This window comes from Lampetra fluviatilis, chromosome 23 (assembly GCF_964198595.1).
Source record: "Lampetra fluviatilis chromosome 23, kcLamFluv1.1, whole genome shotgun sequence".
In the NCBI taxonomy this organism is placed as follows: domain Eukaryota; kingdom Metazoa; phylum Chordata; class Hyperoartia; order Petromyzontiformes; family Petromyzontidae; genus Lampetra; species Lampetra fluviatilis.
The window spans coordinates 7,247,405-7,270,296 of NC_136297.1; the positions used below are offsets into that span (position 1 = coordinate 7,247,405).

A 22,892-nucleotide genomic window follows, 5' to 3' on the forward strand; every position below is an offset into this window, starting at 1 on the left:
TGATCAAGATGAACATCGCCACCAACGACTACAACACAAGGAACTTCACTGTCAGCGAGTTATTCGGTCTGGGTTACTTAAGTAATTAATGTGGTATCAGTAGCATCATTCTGCGTCATGATCATCGTCACCATCTACAATGATATCATCATTGTCACCACCAACACCACCAACACCACTGGCACTATCTTATCCCCATCACGATCGGCAAAATCAACATCGTTATCATCAACATCATCGTTGAATCTTTTAACAACTTCAACTATCTTCTTCTACAAACGCTACAAAGTGGTTGCAAAATAGGGCAGTAGATTTTTCCTTTACTCTTTCATTCTTATAATCTTCATCAGCACGAGCCGAAGCATTATCGTCCATAGATTTTGTCATGATCATTGCAGTCATTGTTTAAAATATCGTCATGATCATCACCACAGTCTCCATCAGCACGGCTGTAATTAACGGTACCTGTGCGTGCAGGAGGGATGGTGGGCGGAGGCTTGGGAGTTGTGGGAGCTGATGTTGGGGCCGGCACTGTGAAAAAACGATCACGACAATCCCAAACCTCGTTCCCAGCCACTGCGTGACCAGAGGTCAAGTGCCTCTGTGCCTACCCTTACAATAGCGCGACTGTGTGTGCATGCGAGTGCATGTATGTATGTAGATGCTCGCTAACAGCACTTGCCCCAACAGTCTGTTAAGGCTATACGAGGGAACTTTGTCTTTGTTTTGTATGTGAGTGCGTGTGACAGTGTAGGTGAGTGTCTATACAGTACGTGAGTGTGTGGGGAGCGTTAGTGCAGTGGTTAGCGTGCCGTACTACTATCCAGGGCGAGCCGAGTTCGATTCCCGCTCACGGCCAACACCAGTGACGATTATCTGAAACGGTCCTGAGCCTCCCGTAGGTCGACTCAGCCTAAAACAAGTACCTGATGTGGTGTGTAAACATCACCACCGGGGAGACAAAGGCGGCCGGGCGTCGTGTTAACCACTCACCCTCTCGTGTGCCGTGCTAGTGGCGAATGGCGGGTATTGGTAGACTGACTGGAGTCTGTTAAAGGCTGTACAGGGGGATCTTTGCGAGCATGCGAGTGTAGGCGCACGTCAGAGGTCGCAACCGGGTACCCGATACCCGTACCCTACCCGATACCTGGCTACCCGTACCCGGCCGAGTACGGGTACCCGTTTGCGACCCTGGTGCGGCCGGGTACGGGTACGGGTAGGCCGTGAGTCACTGGTGAGTAACTGTTTGTCACTCATTTCCCAACGTCTTGTCTCTTCTCACAATTAAGGTTCCTAGAATCAACCCACCCGTGCCTGCAACATGGCTTCATCCCAGAGGTCGCAATCAGGTACCCGATACCCGTACCCTACCCGTACCCGGCCGGGTACGGGTAGGGTAAGGAATCAAAACCCGTTTGCGACCTCTGGCGCACGTGCGTGCACTCACATGTGCGCTGGTTGATGGTGGTGGGAGGGCCCTGGTAATCCGGCAGACCCACAGTGATGGTGACTCGGTACTCCTTGCCCGGGACCAGGTTGTACGCGCACTGATTCGTCACGCTCCCCGGCACCGGGAACTCATGCCTGTCGCCACCTGCCACAACACATCATCATCATCGTCATCAGCCGTGATTGATGCACTGCTGGATGAAAGCCGCTCCAAGCGGTCGCCAGCACTCACAACCCCCACAATCGCACAATTCAACGCTCCATGTAGCGCCTGCATGGGAACCGATGTTTGCGGATGTGGGTCGTCCCTGCGTCTGGAGGATGCGACGTCGCTCCGAGGGCGACCACAGGGGCCCTTCTGTAGCTCCCCCCATCTGGAGAACGCCCTCCCCTCCAGCCACAATCTGGGACTTGGGCCCTGTCGATGTTCTTAAGTCACGACTGAAAAGGTTTCACTTCTACTACACCACTGCTCGTGGAGCACTTCTATACCATTGCTTGCACCTCCCAATTAGCGCGGTTGGCTACGTACAGTGCTAAAGAAGTTCAATATACATACACTAGACCAATGACTTGGTGCAATCCGTTTACCCTGATTCTATTGGCTTGTACGGTGCTTTTTGTTGGTGCTCAGATTGATGTAAATTTGTATGTGTTCACTTTGAGGCCACGTGAAATGTTGAAGGTTCGTCGACAGGAGATCACGGAACAGACGCAGGTGCCATGACTGGCAGATGAAACAGCTGTAACCCCTACTGTACCAACAGACATGTAACATACATACACACAAATGCTCTCCATTTAGCCTACCAAGACAGCCGTGGATGGTTCCATTAGCGAACACTTATTACACACCGCGCATGCCATCCAGCACACACACACGCACGCAAGCGCACACACGCAAGCACGCACAAACACGCACATCGTGCGCGCATAGATTTGGGCACGCACACCTGGTTTTATGCAACAGCATGTGCGCTGGCTTTTCCATCAAAGCGCTCAAGCTCAGAACGCAGCAGTAGCAGCAGCAGCATCTCTCTTCTCAGTACTTCGCGCAGAGCATGCTTCGGTAGCCTGGCAGCACTCCCGCTGGCAGCGCCAGCTCATTCCAGCATTTACAGATCACAGGAGTGGCAATAACTCATTATTTAGCGGAGGGGAGGATAAATGACTGGGCGTTCTTGACTGGGCGATGGTGATGTGCAAGGGGGTCTGTGCATTTTTTTTTCGTGGACATCAATTAGACCGGCGCGACAAATCAGGAGAGGGTGAGGGCTCCTCCTTTCTTGGGATGGAGAGAAAGTCAGTGGCCCTGGTAAAAAAGAAAAATAACTTTTCCACGCTGAAACTCTGCTGAGCGTCACTCACTGACAGATTCACGGTCCGGTGCTGTTTTTTACGATAATGGAAAGCAGGCAAAAAAACCGAAAATTATGATTCCATTAACTGAATGCACCGACGCTGTAAAAGTATCAGCTATGCGAGGTCAATTGTCGATCGCCAGCCTTCGTCCCTTCAAGCGACGCGTGCGCCGTCGCAAGCCCACAGGCTTTACTTAACCATCAAAGTCGCGCCTTGAACCTGCGTATATTACCTAATCTACGCGTTCTTTGTATCTCGGTGTAATTCCAATGATTGCAGAGGAGCTACTGAGGGGCGCCTAAAATAGGGACAGTGCTGGAGAGGGCGATTAGACTGGCTCATGCGTGTGTATGCATGTATGTTGAACTTTTTTCGCACCATACGTCGCCAAGCACGCTAATCAGAGGTACGGGTTGCTGGGTTGTATTGCGGGACCATTAAGGATGGTGGCGACTTGGGCAGGAGGCCTTCATCCAGCAGTGGCTTGGCCATTACCGATGTTCAATGATGATGATGACTACGAGGCATGGAGCGCACGAATCAGGTGACCGTTGGAGGCTCACTCACCGTCAACCGGCTCGAAGACGACGCGATACGAATAGGCGTCGCGAACGCGGTCCCACTGCACACAGAAGCTCTTGGGCGTGATGTTGTTACTCCGCAGGTTCACCGCTTTAGGGATGACTGTCGAGGGGGCACAGCATTTCAATTGATCAATCAGTTAAAGGTTATTCCTTTAAAGGTGCCTTTCTGAAAACAAGGCCCCTGTACATTCATTATGTATTCGCCAATGATACTTTAACCACCGGGCAATAATAATAATTAGATTAATCTAAAACTATACCTTTTGTGACGATACGATCATCTTCATCTGCCCGCCCCCGAGATGTCAATGAGAAACGTGTTGGGTGGAAGCTCAACCTCCTCACTGGGTGTTGATGATGGTGAAGATGATGGTGATGATTATGATGGTAATGATGGTGATGATGATGGTGATGATGGTGATAATGATGGTGATGATGGTGATAATGATGGTGATGATGATGGTGATGATGATGATAATGATGGTGATGATGGTGATGATGATGGTGATGATGGTGATAATGACGGTGATGATGATGGTGGTAATGATGGTGATGATGATGGTGATGATGATGGTGATAACGATGGTGATGATGATGAAAGTCGAGCACGGGGGCGATGTTGAAAACATCACGAGTACGACGGCGGGTTCTGCGAATATCCATCCACGGCAGCGCGCATGAGGGCGGCTACTCACGCGTGGTGCCGATGCCCTGAATGGGCTCGCTGGCGCCGTTGCCGGGGTACAGGGCGTACACGTTCACATCGTACGATGTCCCTGGCCGTAGGTTCGTGAGCATCGTGGTGTCCGTGTCGCCGACGATCACCTCCATGGGCGTTCCGCCCGCTGTCATTGGGAGCCCGAGCACGCGTGGCGGCAAGGTCAGTCACGGTGCCGTGGAACTGTCGGGCTCTTTAAAAAATATATATACACGGTTTAAATTTGCCCCACACCCAACACAAGTCTCAGTTATTACGTCTTGGGGGATAACTAATCCAAGTTAAAATGACGATCTGTCAACTCGTTTAGAATTCAGGATTCGAATGTGGTTGTTTCGGCGCGTTTTTTTGCCATCTCTCTGTTGTCTCGTTTGTACGGTTATGTTCGGTCCATTGGCCTACACGTAACACAAGCATATCGTTTGTATAAACTGTATAGAGTCGTCGATTGTCTCACGCGCCATTCGATGGCTGTATCTTGGACGTAACAATCATTTCTGATCGGGGAATCGATGCTCATCGCATGACTCTGCCGTATACGTGTATGTTGAACTTCTTTCGCACCGTACGAAGCCAACCGTGCGAATCGGAGGTACGGGGAAAGGAAATCAGAGGTGCAGTCTCCAACTATAATAAGTCACTCAAAATTATTTTGCCATCTCTCTGCTCTGAAGAAGGACCATCTTCCCAAAACATCAACATAAATGCGTAATTATCTGCTGTAAGGAAGTGCTATTTATTCACGATCTGGTGAGAGATGTTGTGATTCGTATAAGAATTCACATTGCATGGCTATGCAGTATCAGCGGCGCATCCGGGGGTGAGGAGAGGAACATGAGGTAGTGCCGTTCCCCTCCCCCCCCCCAATTTACCAACCCTCACTGACCAGCATGGTGAAGTATGGTCAAACAACTCCCACAACCGACACGGAGCCGTGGGATACCTTCATCCAGCAGTGGATTGACAAATGGCTGTAGATATTAGGCAAATTAATTTCCTCCCTCCAAAATATCTACGTGGTGTGAGTGCATGGGTGCCACTGTGGGTGCCACTGTAATGTTGTGGAGTACGGCGAGAGTCTGCGTGTCGGTCTGGGTCCGTGGCCGTCTGCGCCGTCTGGTCACCGATTGGTCGGTAGACGACGCGGTAGCCGTTGGTGGGCCCGAGCGTGCGGTCCCACGTGACCCGGAACCGCGTGAAGGACTCGTCCGTCACGCGCAGGTTCTGCGGTGCCTCTTGGGACACTGGGACACACGGCCACGCACACAGAGACACGAAGACGCCTCCAGTCTGAACACACAGGTCGTACATCAACAGCAGCCCTAGGAGTACAAAAGTGGGCAGACCATTCCTTTGCGTGCCATGCCGTGCCGGCCTTAACAGGTGTTCGGTAAGAGGGGCACGTACAGTAATGCCTCTTGTTACAGAAGCTTGTGGTTCGAGCTCCGCGGCCACCCTGGTGAATACTGCTGATGCATTAACCATAACTAGGCACCGCCCGCTTCGCAATGGATGTTAGACACGCCGTGACGTTCTTTTAAAACGTCGGCCGCTTGTGCCAGCGTCACGATCCAGATTCGATAAAATCACTCGAATATTTACTTAATTGGGAAAATCCACATAGCATCATCGCCCCTGACTCGCAAACTAATGATGCCCATTTGCAGGCCGGATATGTGTATGCCTCGCGCAGCACAGCGACAGCTGCAGCAGGGCATTGGAATGGTTTAGATGTGGTTAGGGGACTTTGAGTTATCGAAACATTTTAGCAAGCTCCCTATAACAGTATAACTACAAATCATTATCCTGTCTATGCGTACGTGCATGTGTGTGTGCGGTACTGTAGCGGTTAGCATACTCCGCTACGAACCTGGCAACCCGAGTTCGATTCCTGCTCACGGCCAACAACAGCGGCGATTATCTGTATTGGTCGTGGGCCTCCCCTAGGTCGACTCAGCATCAAATGAGTACCTAGTACGGTGCGTAAAATCATCGCCACTCAGGAGACAAAGGCGGCTGGGCGTGGTGCTGGCCACCCCACCCCCTCGTCTGCTATACCGGTCCTTTCAGAGGTGCTCGCTAACAGCACTTGCCCTAACGGCCTGTTAAAGGCTATACCGGGGATCTTTGTATTTGTTTCTTGAGTGTGTGCGTGCGTGTGCTCACGCGTTTGGCCGGTCCCCTGCAGCGGCTGGCTGTCTCCGCTGGGGTAGATGGCGGAGACGCTCACGTCGTACTCCGTTCCCGGCTGCAGGTTATTCAGCATGGCCGTGTTCGCGCCATCCGCCACCGTCACCTGCATGGGTTGCCCTCCCGCTGGAACACCCCACACAGGCGCCGCCGACGCTGCTTTAGCTTTCATTAATTACCAGAGGCACCCAATGAGACGGGCAGGAAAAGCAAATAAGTTCGTACAATCCACTACCATGAGGGTCGTCCTTTCGTTCGCATGTGTGTGCGTATGTTGAACTTCTTTCGCACCGTGCGTAGCCAACCGTGCTCATCAGAGCATGTGTGTGTTTGTATAGAGATCCGTAGTCCCGCTACGAGCAGGGGACTCTACGGACACGTCCTAGGTTGTCAAAGAAACCTCACGAATTTCAATGGCAATTCCTGTGTCTCCGTTCCAGTGAACGGGATGCTCGTGCTAAATCCAAGGATCACCACTTGGTGGCACGCTTTGGCACTTCTGAAAACAAAACACCCGTGAATCCTATGTTTTCGAAGGCCTCGTAAATTCCATTAAAACTTGTACTCGACTCAGGAAAGTCGCATTCTCATTCCGGGCTCGCGATCGTTGGAATTGCCCAGCACAAATGGAGATATCAGCACGCTTTCGGAAAAATACAATGTTGCGAATCGTCGGTCTCTACGTTTCCGCACTGCCAATCCTAAACCGACGCTCAGACAGTCAGATTGATACAAATAAAAACTTTTTACCAAATAATGACGACGAAAACAAAGACAATGGTAACTTATTGAAGTGTCCGCTCTAGTGGCAAATACATCAATCCACGTTTACAGGTGGATTCGTCAACATGGTAGCTCGACGCCGACGATAACGATGATGACGACGATGTGTGCTTACAAGTGCGTGTGCGCGTGTGGCAGATGCGCACACGTGTGTTTGATGATCCGAACCTCGAGGCCGATAGACGATACGGTAGCCGTTGGTGGGCGAAGGAGCGCGATCCCAGGTGACGCGGAACCGCGTGAACCACTCCTCGGACACACGCATGTTTTGCGGAGACTCTTGGGAGACTGAGACGTGAGGGCAAGAGACGCACGCACACACACACAGGCACACAATGACAAAGGACCCCTGTATAGCCTTCAGCAGACTGTTGGGGCAAGTGCTGCTAGCGAGCACCTATGAAGGGCGGCACGGCACACGATGAGGGGGTGGGTGGCCAGTAGAAATGCAATGGCTGCCTTTTTATTTCGAGTGGCGATGATTAACACATCGCACCGGGTACTCATTCGAGGCCGATCGACCTCGGGGAGGCCCAGGGCCAGTTCAGATAATCGTCACTGGTGTTAGCCGTGAGCCGGAATCGAACTCAGGTCACAGGGTTCGTGACAGAGCGCGCAAACCGCTACTTTACCGCTTCCCAAATGTATTGCTACCGCCACAGTTGCCGGAAAGGCCTGCGCTAGAGGAAGCTCGAAAGAGCCCCTCTAGAGGGTATTTGGCCTCCTCTTTCATGTGGGCCAGATCACACGAGGCCTGCCGATTGCCTAACTTTGGTGTAACCCATTTATACTGCTGGGTGGACAGAGGCGGGAGGCGGGGAGGACGGTGGAGTGGAATTTAAAATACATACCCATTGTTTCAACTGCTACACCGGAGGATCAAACAGGCGACCTCTGAATTGCAAGTCCAGTGTGCTAACCATTACCACGGCAGCATCCCACCTTATCATTACTCTTCCCATAGCCTTGGCAAATGCACGATCAGAGCACTTGCTAAATTAGCTTAACCAGAGCAGAGCAGCTTCTTGAAGGAGGATCTATGTGTTTGAGCACGTGTGTATGCATGTGTGTACACATGTACGTGTGTGCGCGCATGTGCATGTATGCGTGAACGTGCGTAAGCGTGTGTAAGTGCGTACGTGTATGTGCACATGCTCACGGGTTCGGCCGGCTCCCTGCAGGGGCTGGCTGTCTCCGCTGGGGTAGATGGCGGAGACGCTCACGTCGTACTCTGTTCCGGGCTGTAGGTTATTCAGCATGGCCGTGTTCACTCCGTCCGCCACCGTCACCTGCACGGGCTGCCCCCCCGCTGGAAGACACAAACAAGCCACCACAACAACCATCGCCGCCGTCATCAGCAGCGTTCTGATAATTCATGAACCCCAACGCGTATCGTCAATAACACTGCCCGAAACAGGAAAGCACACATATATATAATCGTACATTTCAGGCAATGATCCAGAGCAGTTGTTAATGACGAATATGTTGGAGATTTTGGAACTTGTGCTCTGTGCACCACCGCCAATGCAGTATCACAAAAAGCAACCATTACGGTCACAAAGCTCACGAAAAAAGCGTCGATGTCTTCATCCCAGAAAACTGGGTTTAAATAGGCCGAATCCAATGCGATGCGTTGTTTTTTTTTGGAGCCCGTTTGGTCACGATGGGAAAAATCGGGCGCCACGTGTCGTCCAGCTTAGATGAGGCAAGGGGCAGTGCTCATCTCTGTTGGCAGCCCTTGAGGCAGTTGGAGGCGAAATTCCACAGCCCCCATGACAGTGGGACCCAAGGCTCTCAATAAGGTCAATTTTGAGCTTCACAAAAAGAGTAAACCGTTAACTATATCACCATGTAACACGATTTTTGTTCCTGGGTAGTAAGTGCTTATGCCTCAAAAGTATTATTCCCCCACAAACTTTGCTTTTGTGACCAGGACTTTATGTGAAGGAATGACACAAATGCACACAATATGTACATTTCTAAATATCACTGTCCTAGTCACAAAAGCAAAGTTTGTGGGGGATGATAGCCAATTTTTGTACTTTTGAGGCATAAGCAATTAGGAAATAACACTTACTACCCAGGAACAAAAAAATAATACATCTGTTACACAGTGAATTATATAACGGTTGCAAAATGCACAACGGTACATCCATGCACATCCAACTTGACGTGTAATAATCCGATTGAGAAGCTGTCACAACCACCAAAGCAACTAAACACCTGATCTCACAATGCACACAAGAGGTGGAACATGTGAGCAGAATGTGCACCGCTCATGAGAGGGACGCCTTGAGGGAAGGGGGGCAGCTCGGTGTCAACTGGACAACACGAGTACTGTACTGGCAAAAGGAAGGAAGCGATGGTTGAGGACGATGCCATCACACCGGCATTGACCGTGCGTGTACTTATTTTTGTTTTCATCTTTGTGTCTGGGAAACCCTCAAATGAGTCTTCAGACAAAGTTTCAGGAGCGCCATGCTAGCCGAACATGTTAAGCAATTTCCCTGTTGAATATTGTCGAGGAGGGCCAGTAAACCGGACAATAAATATTTAAAAAAATTGCTACCAACCCTCCACCCCCCACCCCTCTATAGATACGCTCGCCAACCTACTTGTTGTACAGCCTCCTACAGGCCCAACACGTGGTTCCCATTTGCCATCAAATTCCTTCCACGCTTTGGATTTTTTGACACGTCTTATTGCAACCGTATATCACGACACTGCGCGAAAAGCAGGGGAGCGGGGTGCGGGGTGCGGTCGTAAGCAACCTAAAGTAGAGCACCACGGAGGATGTGTGCCGCACCGTCGATTTAGGGGAGTTAAAATCAGCGGGGAGATTATTAACGTGGGGGGGGGGGGGGCAGTGCGGAGGAAGCGGGTGACATTTATTCATTAATCCCCTCTCTGCGCAATCACCGTGTAATTGCATGGCCTCTGGTACTTGCCCGGTGAAAGTTTGAGAGGGGTTTCTTTTTTTTTAAACAGCTAATTTTATTCACGCGTTTTTGTGTGTGTGTGCACGGGTGCGCGTAATCTAACTCAATGCAAGCGGTGACTGAAGAGGAAAGGATTGTGTTGATGATGTCACGATATTGGAAACACATGCCCGCACAAACCTGCAGCAGCCCTCACACTCAGCTTTAATTCACGCTGCTGCTGCTGCTGCCGTGAGTGATTTGCCGTGGAGAGAAATTGCATCGTTTGTCTCCAAGGGACTCCCCCGCACATCCCACCGCTGGTTCAATGATTCAGTGCACGGCTGTGGTCGAGCGCTGTGGAGTAAGCTGTGAGGTTGCTGGATTGTGCGGAGAGATCCACATGTGAGCGAGCGGGCAGCGAGGGAGTCGCCCGTCTTCCTTTGTTGGGTTATACGGTTGCCCATGCAAGGTGGTACAGAAAATGAGCCATTTGACAACTCCGTATAGATATCACCGCTTTAGTTTTCACAGTCATGCTGTGTCGAGCTCTCCGATCTGGGTGTCGGGATGTAGCGCGTCTGGCTTTTCGGGGGCACGTGCAGAGAAACGTTGGACGTCACGCCCAACAACACGCGGCGCAACAAAGAAACACATCAGAGAGCTTTATCTGAACGGATTTTTTCGAGCGCTATTCTTCCATTAGGATGGGTTATCTCCAGACACTTTGATTTCCTCCCATATAATAATACAAATTTAAACCCATGAAAAAAAACATGTTCGTAATAGCATTCCCAACAGACCTGTTTGAGAAAAGTCTTGAGACTCAGTTAACATTTTCCCGGGTAAATAAACGATGTTTATATCATTACTTTACATCACTGCGCATCTGTAGGGCACAACGATCAGTGAGCAGGGCAAGACTGTTTAAATCCCGGTTGAGGGCTCATCTGAACACTTCACCCATCTCCCAGGCTTAATAGCACGAATACCACTCGTGGAAGTCAACGGTTTAGTTACGTTATGGATGAACGCGTCCCTGCCACAGGAATGAAAAATTTCCACCGCAGGCTTTTAAGACAAATATGAGTACCTGCCCACCACGCTCATCTATGCAAGAAAACCACAAACTTTTTTTCCTTCCCTTTACCGTATTCTCCGGATTATAAGACGCTCCGGAAAGTAAGACACACCTCAAAATTGTGTGCCCGGTCTCAACAATAAATGCATCGAAATAAAGTTATAGAAATCCAGTCAATAAGGTTATACAGTAATGTCTTTATATGAATCTGATTATAAGATAGACACTCCCCTCCCCAACTTATTATTTAAATTATAGTGGGAAAAAAGTGTTTTTATATATTTTATTCTGAATGGGTTTTTTTCGAGTGATGTATCTGACCCAAATATCATTACAGGGAAATTATCTTTCTTTTTCGAATTAAGTTTATGTTTGTGCACTTTTTTCGATTCCTTCTGCAATGTTGTTGTTTTAATTAAATTCTGTTCATCGATGTTTTTTTATGATTATATTTATTTTAATATTTTTTTGGTGACCCAGATCACTCTTTAAAAATTATGCTTTCCTGGTCTCTTGGGTTCTCACTTGGTTAAATGAAATAAACCACAAAACTCTTCAACTTGAGCCTTATAATTTGGAAAATATGGTACTTGGTTCATTCGTTCACTGACTATTTAAAGAATGGACACTTTCCAACGGTGATATTTCAACTCGAGCGATTATTCAGGTGAAATATTTGAATACTGTGCAGAGACGTGATAACGAAGGAAGAAAGGCAAATGAAAGGGACACTTGAAAGCACAGAATTGAGAATGCTCAGGGTGCCATTGTGGCGAGATGTTAACTCCCTTGCTTGGTATACATGAGGTCATGGGTTCGATCTCGCCTCAGATGCCTGTATATTCGGACTTTGCATGTTGTCTCCGTGGTCGCATGGATTTTTATCCGGGTCCTCCACTTTTCCCCTCCACATTTAGAAACATGCGTTCAGAGTGTTTGCCTTCTATCAATGTCCACATGGTAAGCCACTTAGTTGGGCTACCACTTGTGTCCAGGTCGCTTCTGAAAAAGAGCTCTTTAGAGCTCAGTGGGCCTTACCTAATAAATACAAAAAAGTTTTTTAAAATAGTTTATGATATTGGGAATAACTCTCAGGATAAGGAACACGAACGAAGCATTTAGAGCCATAGTAGTAGGGTTTTACCAATGTTCACGAGAAGCTCAGGGAGGCAAGACTTAGATGTTTTGGACTCGTGTTGAGCAGAGAGAGAGAGAGAAGACGAGTTACCTTTGGGCTGGTAGGTGACGTGGTAGCCGTTGGTCTGGACAGGAGAGAGGTCCCACGTGACGCGGAAGCGTGTGTACCACTCCTCCGTGACACGCAGGTTCCGAGGGGCCTCTTGGGACACTGCGACGGGCAACGCGTGCACACGTACACGCACACACACAGACTAAAACCCCCTGTTGTAGCCTTATCAGACTGTTGGGGTCAAGTGCTGTTAGCGAGCACCTATGAAGGCCGGCACAGTACATAAAGGGATGGGTGGTCAGCACCACGCCCGACCACCTTTGTCTCCCCAGTGGAAATGTTATTACAAACTGCACCAGGTACTCATTTGAGGCTGAATCGACCTAGGGCAGGCCCAGGACCGGTTGAGATAATCGTCACTGATGTTGGCCGTGAGCGGGAATCGAACTCGGGTACCCGGGTTTGTAGCACAGCATGCTAACCGCTATACTACTGCTCCACACACGCACACACATGTACACGCACACACATGTACACGCACACACATGTACACGCACACACACACGCACACACATGTACACGCACACACATGTACACGCACACACACACGCACACACATGTACACGCACACACATGTACACGCACACACACACGCACACACATGTACACGCACACACATGTACACGCACACACATGTACACGCACACACACACGCACACACATGTACACGCACACACATGTACACGCACACACATGTCCGCACCTCACTGGTGAATCTCGGTAAAGTCAAAACCCGGTCCAAATGTGCACTTATTTGATGGCATGTTTTTTATTAACAATGCCACGGAGAAAAAATGTAATCTGGAGCAAGGCCAAGTGGCTGATGTATGCAATGTTGTTTTAATTTAACGACCCAATGAACATGCTTGCCTAGCCACTTTTTTTACAATAATAATCATCATAATATAATAAAAAAAAAGTAGCTTCCAGGCCTTTGTCAATCCACTGCTGGATGAAGGCCTCCCCATGCCACGTCGGTCGTGGGATTTGTTTCACCATATTCCATCAGTGCGGGTTGGTGAAAGGGTTGGCCCAGGCCCGGTTCAGGTATTGCTTGGGAATCAAATTGAGGTTGCGGGTTTCAAAGTGCAGATGGGTCAACAACTTGAATAACCACTTCACCCCTTAATATTGGATCTCTAATAATAATCACTAGAGTTGCAATTGCATTACTTCACATTTAATAACATTTGCGTACCTATACAAAGGCAAGTGCTGCGAGCGAGCACCTATTAGAGCTGGCAGAACTCAACCAGGGTGTGTTGTCGACAAACACGAAGCACATACGCACCATCATCTCTGCCAGTAGCTCATGTTGATCACATTGCAGCAGCTACTAATTTTTGGTCTGAGCTGACCTAGGGGTGGCCCAGGACAGTTTTAGATGCACCCTATTGAAACTCACCCTGGACGAGGAATTACATCCTTACATCCTGGTCACCAGGATGATAAGTACGGCGTAGTAAACTCTCCATGGCTATGGCCAAATGAATGCACTGCATTTACAAAAACACACATGTGCATGCGCACACAAAAAAAAATTGGCTGTGTCGGCCCATATGTTTTGTGCATTCTGGTATGTGTGTGTGCATGCATATGTGTGTGGTTGGGGGGGGGGGAGGGAGTGGTAGTGTAGAGGTTAGCGCACTGCACTACGAACCCGGCGACCTGAGTTTGATTCCTGCTCATGAACAATAACTGTGGTGAATCTTTGAACCGGACCTAAGCCTCCCCTAAGTCGACTCAGCCTTAAGTAAGTACCTGGTGCGATGTGTCAACATCGCCAATGGGTATACAAAGGCGTAGTGTTGGCCACCCACCTCCTCGTGTGCTGTGCCGGCGTTCATAGGTGCTCGTTCAGAGCGCTTGCCTAACAGTCTGTAAATGTCTATATGGAGATCTTTGTCTTTGTGGCTTAGGGTACTCATGGCCAGGTCTGATTTGGCTGCAGCAGTTTCATTCAGAATAAGTCATGTCACGCCAGTTATTCTCGGCCACATTAATGCCCGTCTTTTCTCAATGCTTGCAAAACGTGAAACCCTTTACCAGAATGTCTCTGCCAGCTTGAAACATTAAAGCCGGCCTGGCCACGATCCATCCCGGGTTTATCCAGACTGGACTGTGTGAGGATCTTACAGTTACTTGAAAGACCTGGACATGGTCCCATCAGTGGGCTCTTCCGGCAGGCGGGAATATCTTGGCAGGGTCATGTAGCCCACATGCCCAGCCACACCACATGCACAAACGGCTTCTGTTTGGACCGATAGAGCTCAATGGATATGGGCTGATGTGGTGCAGGAGGATTTGGAGCTGAATGGACATGCCGAGGGCTGGTATAAACTCTGTCAAGATCAGCTTCTGTTGAAGAGGCTCATTGTGTTTACTTCTGAGTAATTGAAAGTGGCTGCTATGCACACCTTACGTAAGGATGGAGGAGTGATGTTCAGAATGGGCAGAATGCTGGGTGGCTAAAACAGAGCAAGGTGGTTGATTGGTGGGTGCAGGTGATGCATCTGCCAGCCATCTCAGTCATTCAACCCACGAGAGTAAGCCTTTATCACTTCACGTTCCCTCAAAGCGCACCTAGCCTGGCACAGTGGCCGCGGTGACAACACCGCCGTTTGGTGGTGGATGTTAATTGTTGTTGTTGTTGTAAGGTTCGGCGGATACCACCTTACCCCGCGATCCTGGTGACCAAGGTTCGATTCCTGTGCATGTAAAACATCAATTGCAAGTGGTATTTGAACCTTTTATGGGTTTCGCCTCGATTCACTCAGCCTTAAACTAATACCGACTGGCGGCACTGGAGAGACAACAATGGCCACACGTGTTGCTTGCTGTGTTAACCTCAGTATTTAGACGTAATGGCGGTACACCGGTGCAGCATAACACACCGATGCTCATAAAACACTCTGACGATGTCGCTGTTGCCCTCGAGTGAACTACAGACTCTCCATCAGCAGTTGCCTTGGATTCAGCAGCTGCTTACCCATTCGAAGGTGTGACACGAGTCAGAATCTTTTGACGGCACCGTCCGCCATGAAATAATTCTGGAAACGAATCGAGGAACCGTCCGACCAAGTCAAGGGCACGGGTCAAATCTGCCTTTGGAACACGGAGCAGTCAATCGTCATCAGGCTGGGTGCTATACGGCAACAGACTGCAAAGCTTCGTGTTCAGCTACTGACAACGTTCGTCGTACGACTGTTTCGACATCACAAGAACTGATTTTGACACACTCCGCAAAATTTTGTGACCGGGGTTGGGAATCGTGGGATTTTTGTATTATTATTATTTGTCTAATCGATTTATTTATTTGTTTGTACCGCGCACCGGTGTACCACCAATATGTTCATTTGGCCCCCTGTCTGTCTGGGTGAATGGAGGGGGGGGGGAGAACCGTCGTTTTGATTGAATGAAACAAATTAACTTCTGTTCTCTAGCTTGACATGAATAAAGAATGCCTTTCAGTCTACGCGCCTACGAAGGTGGGGAGTCGTAAACATCCGAACGAGCTTTTCGCCCTTCATTGGGCCCTGTCGCGCTGATCTCGGGTTCCTGTTCACGGAACATTTGTTCCCCCTCCTGTCTGTGATCGGCGCTTTGTAACGTGCTTGCGTTAAATTAGAATTTAAAAAAACACGTGGGCGGGCGTGCGTGCGTGTGGGGGTGCACAGTTGCTCACGCGTTCTCCCTGTGCCGCTGACGGGCTCGCTGGCACCCCCGGGGTATGTGGCGAACACGGTGACGTTGTACTCGGTCCCGGGATCCAGCTCGGTGAGCATCATCGAGTTGACGTCGTCGCCGACGAACGTCTCCTTGGGAGCTCCGCCCGCTGTGAGAACAACAGACATTGGGGGGTGAAGTTCCGGTTTCAAGTTTCATTTTGTGCGCCCAGGTGAGAACCAGGTTAGAACTGCTTTTTGTGTTCAGTTTGTTGTCCTCCCCCCCACTACACATACAAGCAAAGTCAAAGTGTTTCTCCAAAGTGATTGCTTCATCAAAAGAGCGTTGAGGCGGTGTTCATCTCCTGTTCACAGCCCTAAGCCAGTGGTGGAAATAATGCGTTCATATGGCGGGGGCAGATAAATCCAATGGCACGCCCACTGTTGACCTCCATACAAAGTGGAACTAATTTTATTGACCCTGGAGGGATGATCGGCCGAGCCAATCCACAACCTGGATTTGAAATCGCAACCTTCCCGGTCGCGAGACGCCATGCTCTACTTCTATAGTGCTATTCGCTCAAGGCCTCTAAGCGCTTTACATGAAGTTCAAGGTATGGAGATAGCCTGGAGTAAAAACAAGTGAGTTTTAAAACGAGATTTTAAAAGTGTAACAGATTCAGATTTCCTCGTTGAACGAGGAAGGGAATTCCACAATCTGGTGCTTTGGAATATTGCACTGGTGAGTGAGGGGGGGGGGGGCAGGCGAAGGGCAGCTTCTGATATTAGCACACTATTTTGGATATAAGCACACACAGACTTCCTCCCAAGGGGTGTGCTTGTGTAGAGGTGTAGTGGGTGACATCACGTCACGCTCGCTCTCGGAGAGAGTGGCGTCGCAGAACGTGACGTCAGGTGGGCCTTGGGGGACGGTGACGTCATACCCCCAGGGGGGTATTTAAAGGGGGACCCGGGATGTAACCGGGGTTCGTCGGGGGTAGGAGTGGGGACTCGGGTAGTTGATCCTCACACGAGGCTAGGGGAGGCTACTCCGCCCGACCGGCCGAGGTTGGGGTAGTCCCGGCCCGGGGCAGGGAGGAGAGCCGAGTTAGCCGGGGTGTAGGGATCCCAGTACCTTGCCCCTGGGGAGTTATAGGCTAGGGGGGTTTTGGTTCGGCGCAAGCCCTTAACAAACCTGGCGTAAGCCCCTAACAGCAACCTGCCTTGGAGTCGTGAATTGTGCTACAACACTTGTATCCAGATCCCACTGTACGTGCACAACAGTGGAACCTTAGCTGCAAGCGGCCGTGATGGCGCAAGGCTCCCCGGCGTTCTCGCCCTCGGTCGTCTTGGTGAGAGCGCAGAGTTCAAGCGGCACGCCATTCGGAGCTCCGCGTGCCATGATGGAGAGATCTCTTAACGCGCCGCAGCAAGCGTTTATTTTTGTGCCGTCTGGATGAATAGTGGGCACCCTTAGGCAGGTCAGGACAAACAGTTGGGCTGTAAAAAGTGATTTAGAATGTTGCGAAGGGAGTTGTGTATTTTTCTTGTTTGTTTTCGCAGCTACTGGCCCAAGAACTACGAAGAAAAGTGGCCGGCCAACGAAGAGTGCTAACAGTAGTGTAGCTTCTTGTATTGAGCAGGGTCATGGTAACTTGGGAAAAGAGACGATGGAGGGGCAGTCCCAAAACCGTGCTGTGTGAGGAAAGAAGCAGGGATTGAAATGTTGCCTCTTGCAATAACAGTGTCGCGAATGGCAGTGTGTGTGTGTGTACGCGTGCATGTGGGGAGCGGGAGTGTAGTTGATAGCGCACTGCTCTATGAACCCGGTGACCTGAGTTCGATTCCCGCCGAAAGCCAAAATCGGTGGCGAGTAATTCAACGGGGCCAGACCCTCCCCTAGGTTAACTGGGGAGACAAAGGTGGTCGGGTGTGGTGGTCGCTACCGACCCCCTGAAAGTGCCGTGCTGGTCTTCAAAGTTGCTCGCTAACAGCACTTGCTGCAAAAGTCAGTTACAGGCTACATAGTTGTCTTTGTGTAGGCATGAGTATGTGTGTTCACGTGTGTGTATGTGCGTACACCTGCCCCCTCGTGTGCCGTTCCAGCCTTCAAAATGTGCTCCCTATCCGCACTTCCCCCACCCAACAGTCTGTTAAGGCTACACAGGGGATCTTTTTGTCTTTGTGTGTACGCCACCTTTACGCTGATGTACGACGCGGTAGCCGATGGTCGGTGACGACGCTCGCTCCCACGTGACCCGGAAGCGCGTGAACGATTCGTCGGACACGCGCAGGTTCCGGGGCGGAGCTTGGGGAACTGCGACATGCCGAGCGGCAACAACAACAATAACAACATTAGTTCATCCCTCCTCTCGTCTCGTCTCCTTTTAGAATCCACAGACGGGTGCTCTGCTTTACCTATTTTTGTTCCGCTTAGCCTGGTGCACGAGTGCGATCAACGTGATGGGCAGTAGCAATCCTTAAGATGTGTCAATTATTGTGAGTTTTTTTATCGCAAACCGTCAATCTCTAACCATGCTCGGTGCGTCACAGCACGTGACGAAGACATGCCTTTAATAGAAAAGTATCTGCTGCATTACAGGACGAGCATCACATTGAACCTCTTGCGAGTGACAGTGGCCGCGATACATACAAACATACGTGTGGCCTACTGCCAAAATTACGCGGAAGCCCTGTTCGGCTCTCGGTGAGGAAAACGTTCCCCCCTCGCCGCTTCTAACCCCACCTCCAAGTCGCCGGTTTTGCAGGTGCACACCCACAGATCATGCTCAAAATCACTGAACTGGGAGGTTGTGGTCAGGTGACTGCCAGGAGGTTTGGATGTTGGGGGTGGGGTTGGGGGGTGGAGTGGAGGGAGCAGACTCACGTGTGGTGCCGGTTGTGGAGGACTCGTCACCGTCTCCCTCCGGGTAGACGGCGGTGACCTGCAAGCGGTACTTGGTCCCCGCGCGCAGCTTCTGCAGCTTCACTGAGGACCGGCGCCCGGGCACAGTCACCTAGGTCAGCACAGATCAACGACAAAGTCGACATAAAGATGAATATATATGTAAAAAATATATCTATTATATTAAATCTTAACTGTTCCATCCTTCCAATCCGTCAAAACATCTGCTCTGGAATTGGCTGTGATGAGACCATGGGACAATGAATTAAGGCCTGCTAAGTGAGGTCAAGTACAGGAAACTGCAATATCCTGGACACATCACCACAATGGATGATGACTGGCTGCAAAGGATGGTGATAGAGGGAACACTGGAAGGTGCCAGGAGAAGACTGTGGTCTCAGTGGACGTCAAATATCCAACACTGGGCGGGGTGGAAGCTGTCTCAGTTGAAAGACGCAGCGATGGACTGAGAGAGCACCGCCGGGAGATATTGGTTGAAGGAAACGATAATGGCCTCCAAGGTCCAAAAGGCCGAGGAGCGATAAGATGACGGCTCAACAAGGGAGCACGATGGGGCAGCTCAAGGACAGTAGATTAATGAAAAAGTGGGCAGCAAAAAGGCAGACAGCGTGGGTGTGGAGTGGGGTCACCGAGGTGGCCGCACCGTTTCCGAGCGGCCCATCCCATCCGGGGGCGTGTAGGTGATGCGATAGAGTCGCACGGGCCCATCGGCTGGGTCCCACACCACCTCCATTGACGTCGTCGTCTCGTCACGCACTTGCACATTACGGGGCGCGCCGCGCACTGCCAGACACCACCACCACCGTCAACATAGTCAACGTCATCACTGCCGGGCACCGCACCATCAACATTTTTAACATTGCCGAATACCACCACCGCTGTCAATATCGTCAACGCCGTCACTGCCAAGCACTGCGCCATCGTCAAAATTGTTATCGTCATCATCATTACTGCCAAACATCGCCACCGCCATCAACATCATCAACATTCTCAACATCATTATCGTCATCATCATCATCACTGCCAGACACCAGCAACAACAACAACTGATATTCACCACTAAGTGAAGTTGACATCACCAGGCCGCTTGTGCCAGGCTATGCGCATTTTAAGGCCACGTGAAGTGTTGAACGCCCGCTGGCTGGAGGTCATGGGACAGACCCAGGTGCAATGGGTTGACTGACTGAGATGACTGGCTGATGCACCACCTCTGCCTCCTACTGTGCCAACTTGCTGTGTTTTAGCCACCTGGCTCTCTGCTCAATGTTGTGAGCTTCGCTCATCTGCCCTCCATTGTTGCTGGAGGGCGACTACCTCCAACTGCCTGGTAGTGTCCTTCACGAACCTCCTCCACAGAAACCGATCTTGGCACTGCTGGTACCAGTTATTGGAAAATCCACTCAGCTCCATATCTTCCCGTACCTCATAATTCCATCTCTTATCTGGCCCATGCCGCGCCCATTTAGCCCCCTCTATTCGGCCGAACGAAAGCTGTTTGGACATGCGGTGGCTGGGCATGCGGGCTACATGACCCAGGCAACACAGCGTTGCCTACCAGACACTGTCGATATAGTCATCATCATCACTGCCAAATATCACCACCACCATCAACAACATTCTCAATATCACTATCGTCATCATCATCATTGGCAGAGACCACCACCACCACCTTCAATATCGTCATGCACTGCACCATTGTCAACATCGTTATGGTCATCATAATGACTGTCAAACACCACCACCATCAACATCATCAATATTGTCAACATCACTATCGTCATCATCGCCAAACACCAACACCATCGTTTGTCGATGTCATTCTCGTAATGACCATCATCATCACTGATACTCTCAGCTTTACCATTATTCTCACAATGATCACCATCAGCACCATGAGAGTGAAATACTAACTACAAAGATCATCAGTGAAGTCATCAACATTGATGCATGAATCATTAACATCGCCGAAATCACCATCTTCACCGTCTAAGGGCGCTGCCATTCACCGCAATGGTAAAAAAGTCGTATCTTGACTTTAAACACTACTCCGAGTCACAACAAATCAGTATTGAATTGCAAGATGGGTAAATAGTTTCAGCCATAGTCACTGTCATCAAAAGTGGAATCATTGCCACCACCATCAAAATACAAAGATCCCCGTATTACCTTAACAGACTTTTTGGGCTGTTAGCAAGCACCTATTAAGGTTGGCACGACAGACGAGGGGGTTGGTGGCTAGCACCATGCCCGACTGCCTTTGTCTATAGTGGCAATATTTACACATTGCACCAGGCACTCATTTTGAGTCAGCCTAGGGGGGGCCCAGAACCGGTTCAGATAATCTTTACAGGTGTTGGATCGCCAGGTGAGTAGCACAGCGCGCTAACCGTTACACTACCACTCCACCACCACCACCACCTACACCACCACCTACACCACCACCTCCACCACCACCTCCACCACCTCAATGTTAACTTTAACGACATCATCATTATCATTATCGCCACCATCATCTGTGGGCTAAACATTGCGCAGACAACAAGACTATGCTCTCACCTGGAGAAGAAGTGGGTGGAGGCTTCCCGTCCACTACAAACACAACCACAAACAACACACGCATTACATGCTGCATGCAGACATCGCAAAGCCAATACACGATAACCACAGCAACATCATAGATTTGTGCTTGTGCAATGTTTTTGATGTCTCATGTGACATGGTTGTTTTTGTTCTGGAACTTTCCCCACTGTTCCAACTGCCACCCCAGAAGGACGAACCGGCGGCCTCTGGTTTGGAAGTCCAGTGTGCTACCCATTCGTGATATAGGTACCCTGGTGCATCATGGGATCTGTCCTTGCATCGTAGTGCATTATGAGAAGTTATAAGCGTGCCCCGGTGCATTATGGGAAGTGATACGGGTGGCCTGGTGGGACGCGTTGTGGTGCGGTGCTGCGCTGTAGGCTGGTGCGTTGTGAGCGTGCGTGGCCAGAGCGCGGCTGTGACGTGCGATGGAGTACGGGTTTTCTGGGCGTCGGACAGCGGGTCGCTCTCGGTCTCGTCAGGGTACACTGCCGTCACGGTGACGACGTACTCCGTGTCCTCGGACAGATCCGGTAGCACGGTGCTCGTGACGTCGCCATCGACGATTGTCTGAGCGGTGCGAACACGGACAAGGGAATGGGGGAGGCTGGAGTGAGCGGACGGACGACAAGGGTGGAACAGGCAGAGGACATGGACCACCCAGATACAGTTGGACAGGCACTCGGAGGTATAGGGAACACACGGACGAGTGGAAAACACCCAGAGCACCTGACCATACTTCTCCAAACATCAGAAACAACGTTTCGAGGAACACATGGGACACACACAGACGCAAGCGTGACATCACGTGAACTTAGACAATGAGAGCGTAAATTCAGAAACACGTGGCAATGATCTCACTGGCTTGGCCACCAACACCTGCAGGATGTTAATTACTGCTGTTGGAAGAGTAGCTCTCCGTTGTATTTTAGGGTTGTACCGCGTGTTGGTCGGCACAACAGCCGCCGATTTACTCCACGTTCTGGGTGATTCTTCAGGAACCAAATTCACCAAATCCCCGGGGACGAATCCCCGGGGCACGTGGAGCGAAACGTCGGACATCGCGCTGAACAGCATGCGGCACAAGCAGAAACCTATGCGGTGTGGGAAAAGGTGTTATCGTTCTAACTTGCCTTCTCACGATCAAAAACACGGAAAAAAATGTCCACATTCTCAAGTCGGTCGCTGGCACAGGTGGCTGCCCACTAAATCCATCCGTGGCCACCTCCGTAATTTTGCCGCCGCTTCTAATTTTCCGCCCTGGGCGTCTGCCTATTTTGCCTTCCCGCTTAAGCCGGGTGTGGCCACATATGCGGTTAATTACGATTTAAAAAACCGTGAGTGTCTCCGCCCCTCCCCTTCTTCCCTCTTTCCCCCACCCCCCCCT

At 50.3% G+C, this 22,892-nt stretch overlaps 1 protein-coding gene across 2 annotated transcripts in view; it reads right to left on the reverse strand.

The window, feature by feature from the left end:
* LOC144940684 (collagen alpha-1(XII) chain-like) overlaps positions 1-22,892 on the reverse strand; it is a 131,994-nt gene that overhangs the window by 24,702 nt on the left and 84,400 nt on the right. For both annotated transcript variants that reach the window (XR_013639157.1, XM_078866993.1), the window contains exons 29-43: positions 21,943-22,075; positions 21,482-21,514; positions 19,569-19,708; positions 18,887-19,016; positions 18,197-18,316; positions 16,020-16,169; positions 12,314-12,433; positions 8,246-8,395; positions 7,255-7,374; positions 6,280-6,429; positions 5,238-5,357; positions 4,091-4,240; positions 3,379-3,495; positions 1,448-1,594; positions 466-531 (exon numbers count right to left, since the gene is read on the reverse strand). Coding sequence is in view for 1 of the 2 variants with exons in the window: in XM_078866993.1 (XP_078723119.1) it covers positions 466-531; positions 1,448-1,594; positions 3,379-3,495; positions 4,091-4,240; positions 5,238-5,357; positions 6,280-6,429; positions 7,255-7,374; positions 8,246-8,395; positions 12,314-12,433; positions 16,020-16,169; positions 18,197-18,316; positions 18,887-19,016; positions 19,569-19,708; positions 21,482-21,514; positions 21,943-22,075 (1,846 nt within the window). In the remaining variant the exon portion in view is untranslated. The remainder of the gene's footprint in view (positions 1-465; positions 532-1,447; positions 1,595-3,378; positions 3,496-4,090; positions 4,241-5,237; positions 5,358-6,279; positions 6,430-7,254; positions 7,375-8,245; positions 8,396-12,313; positions 12,434-16,019; positions 16,170-18,196; positions 18,317-18,886; positions 19,017-19,568; positions 19,709-21,481; positions 21,515-21,942; positions 22,076-22,892) is intronic.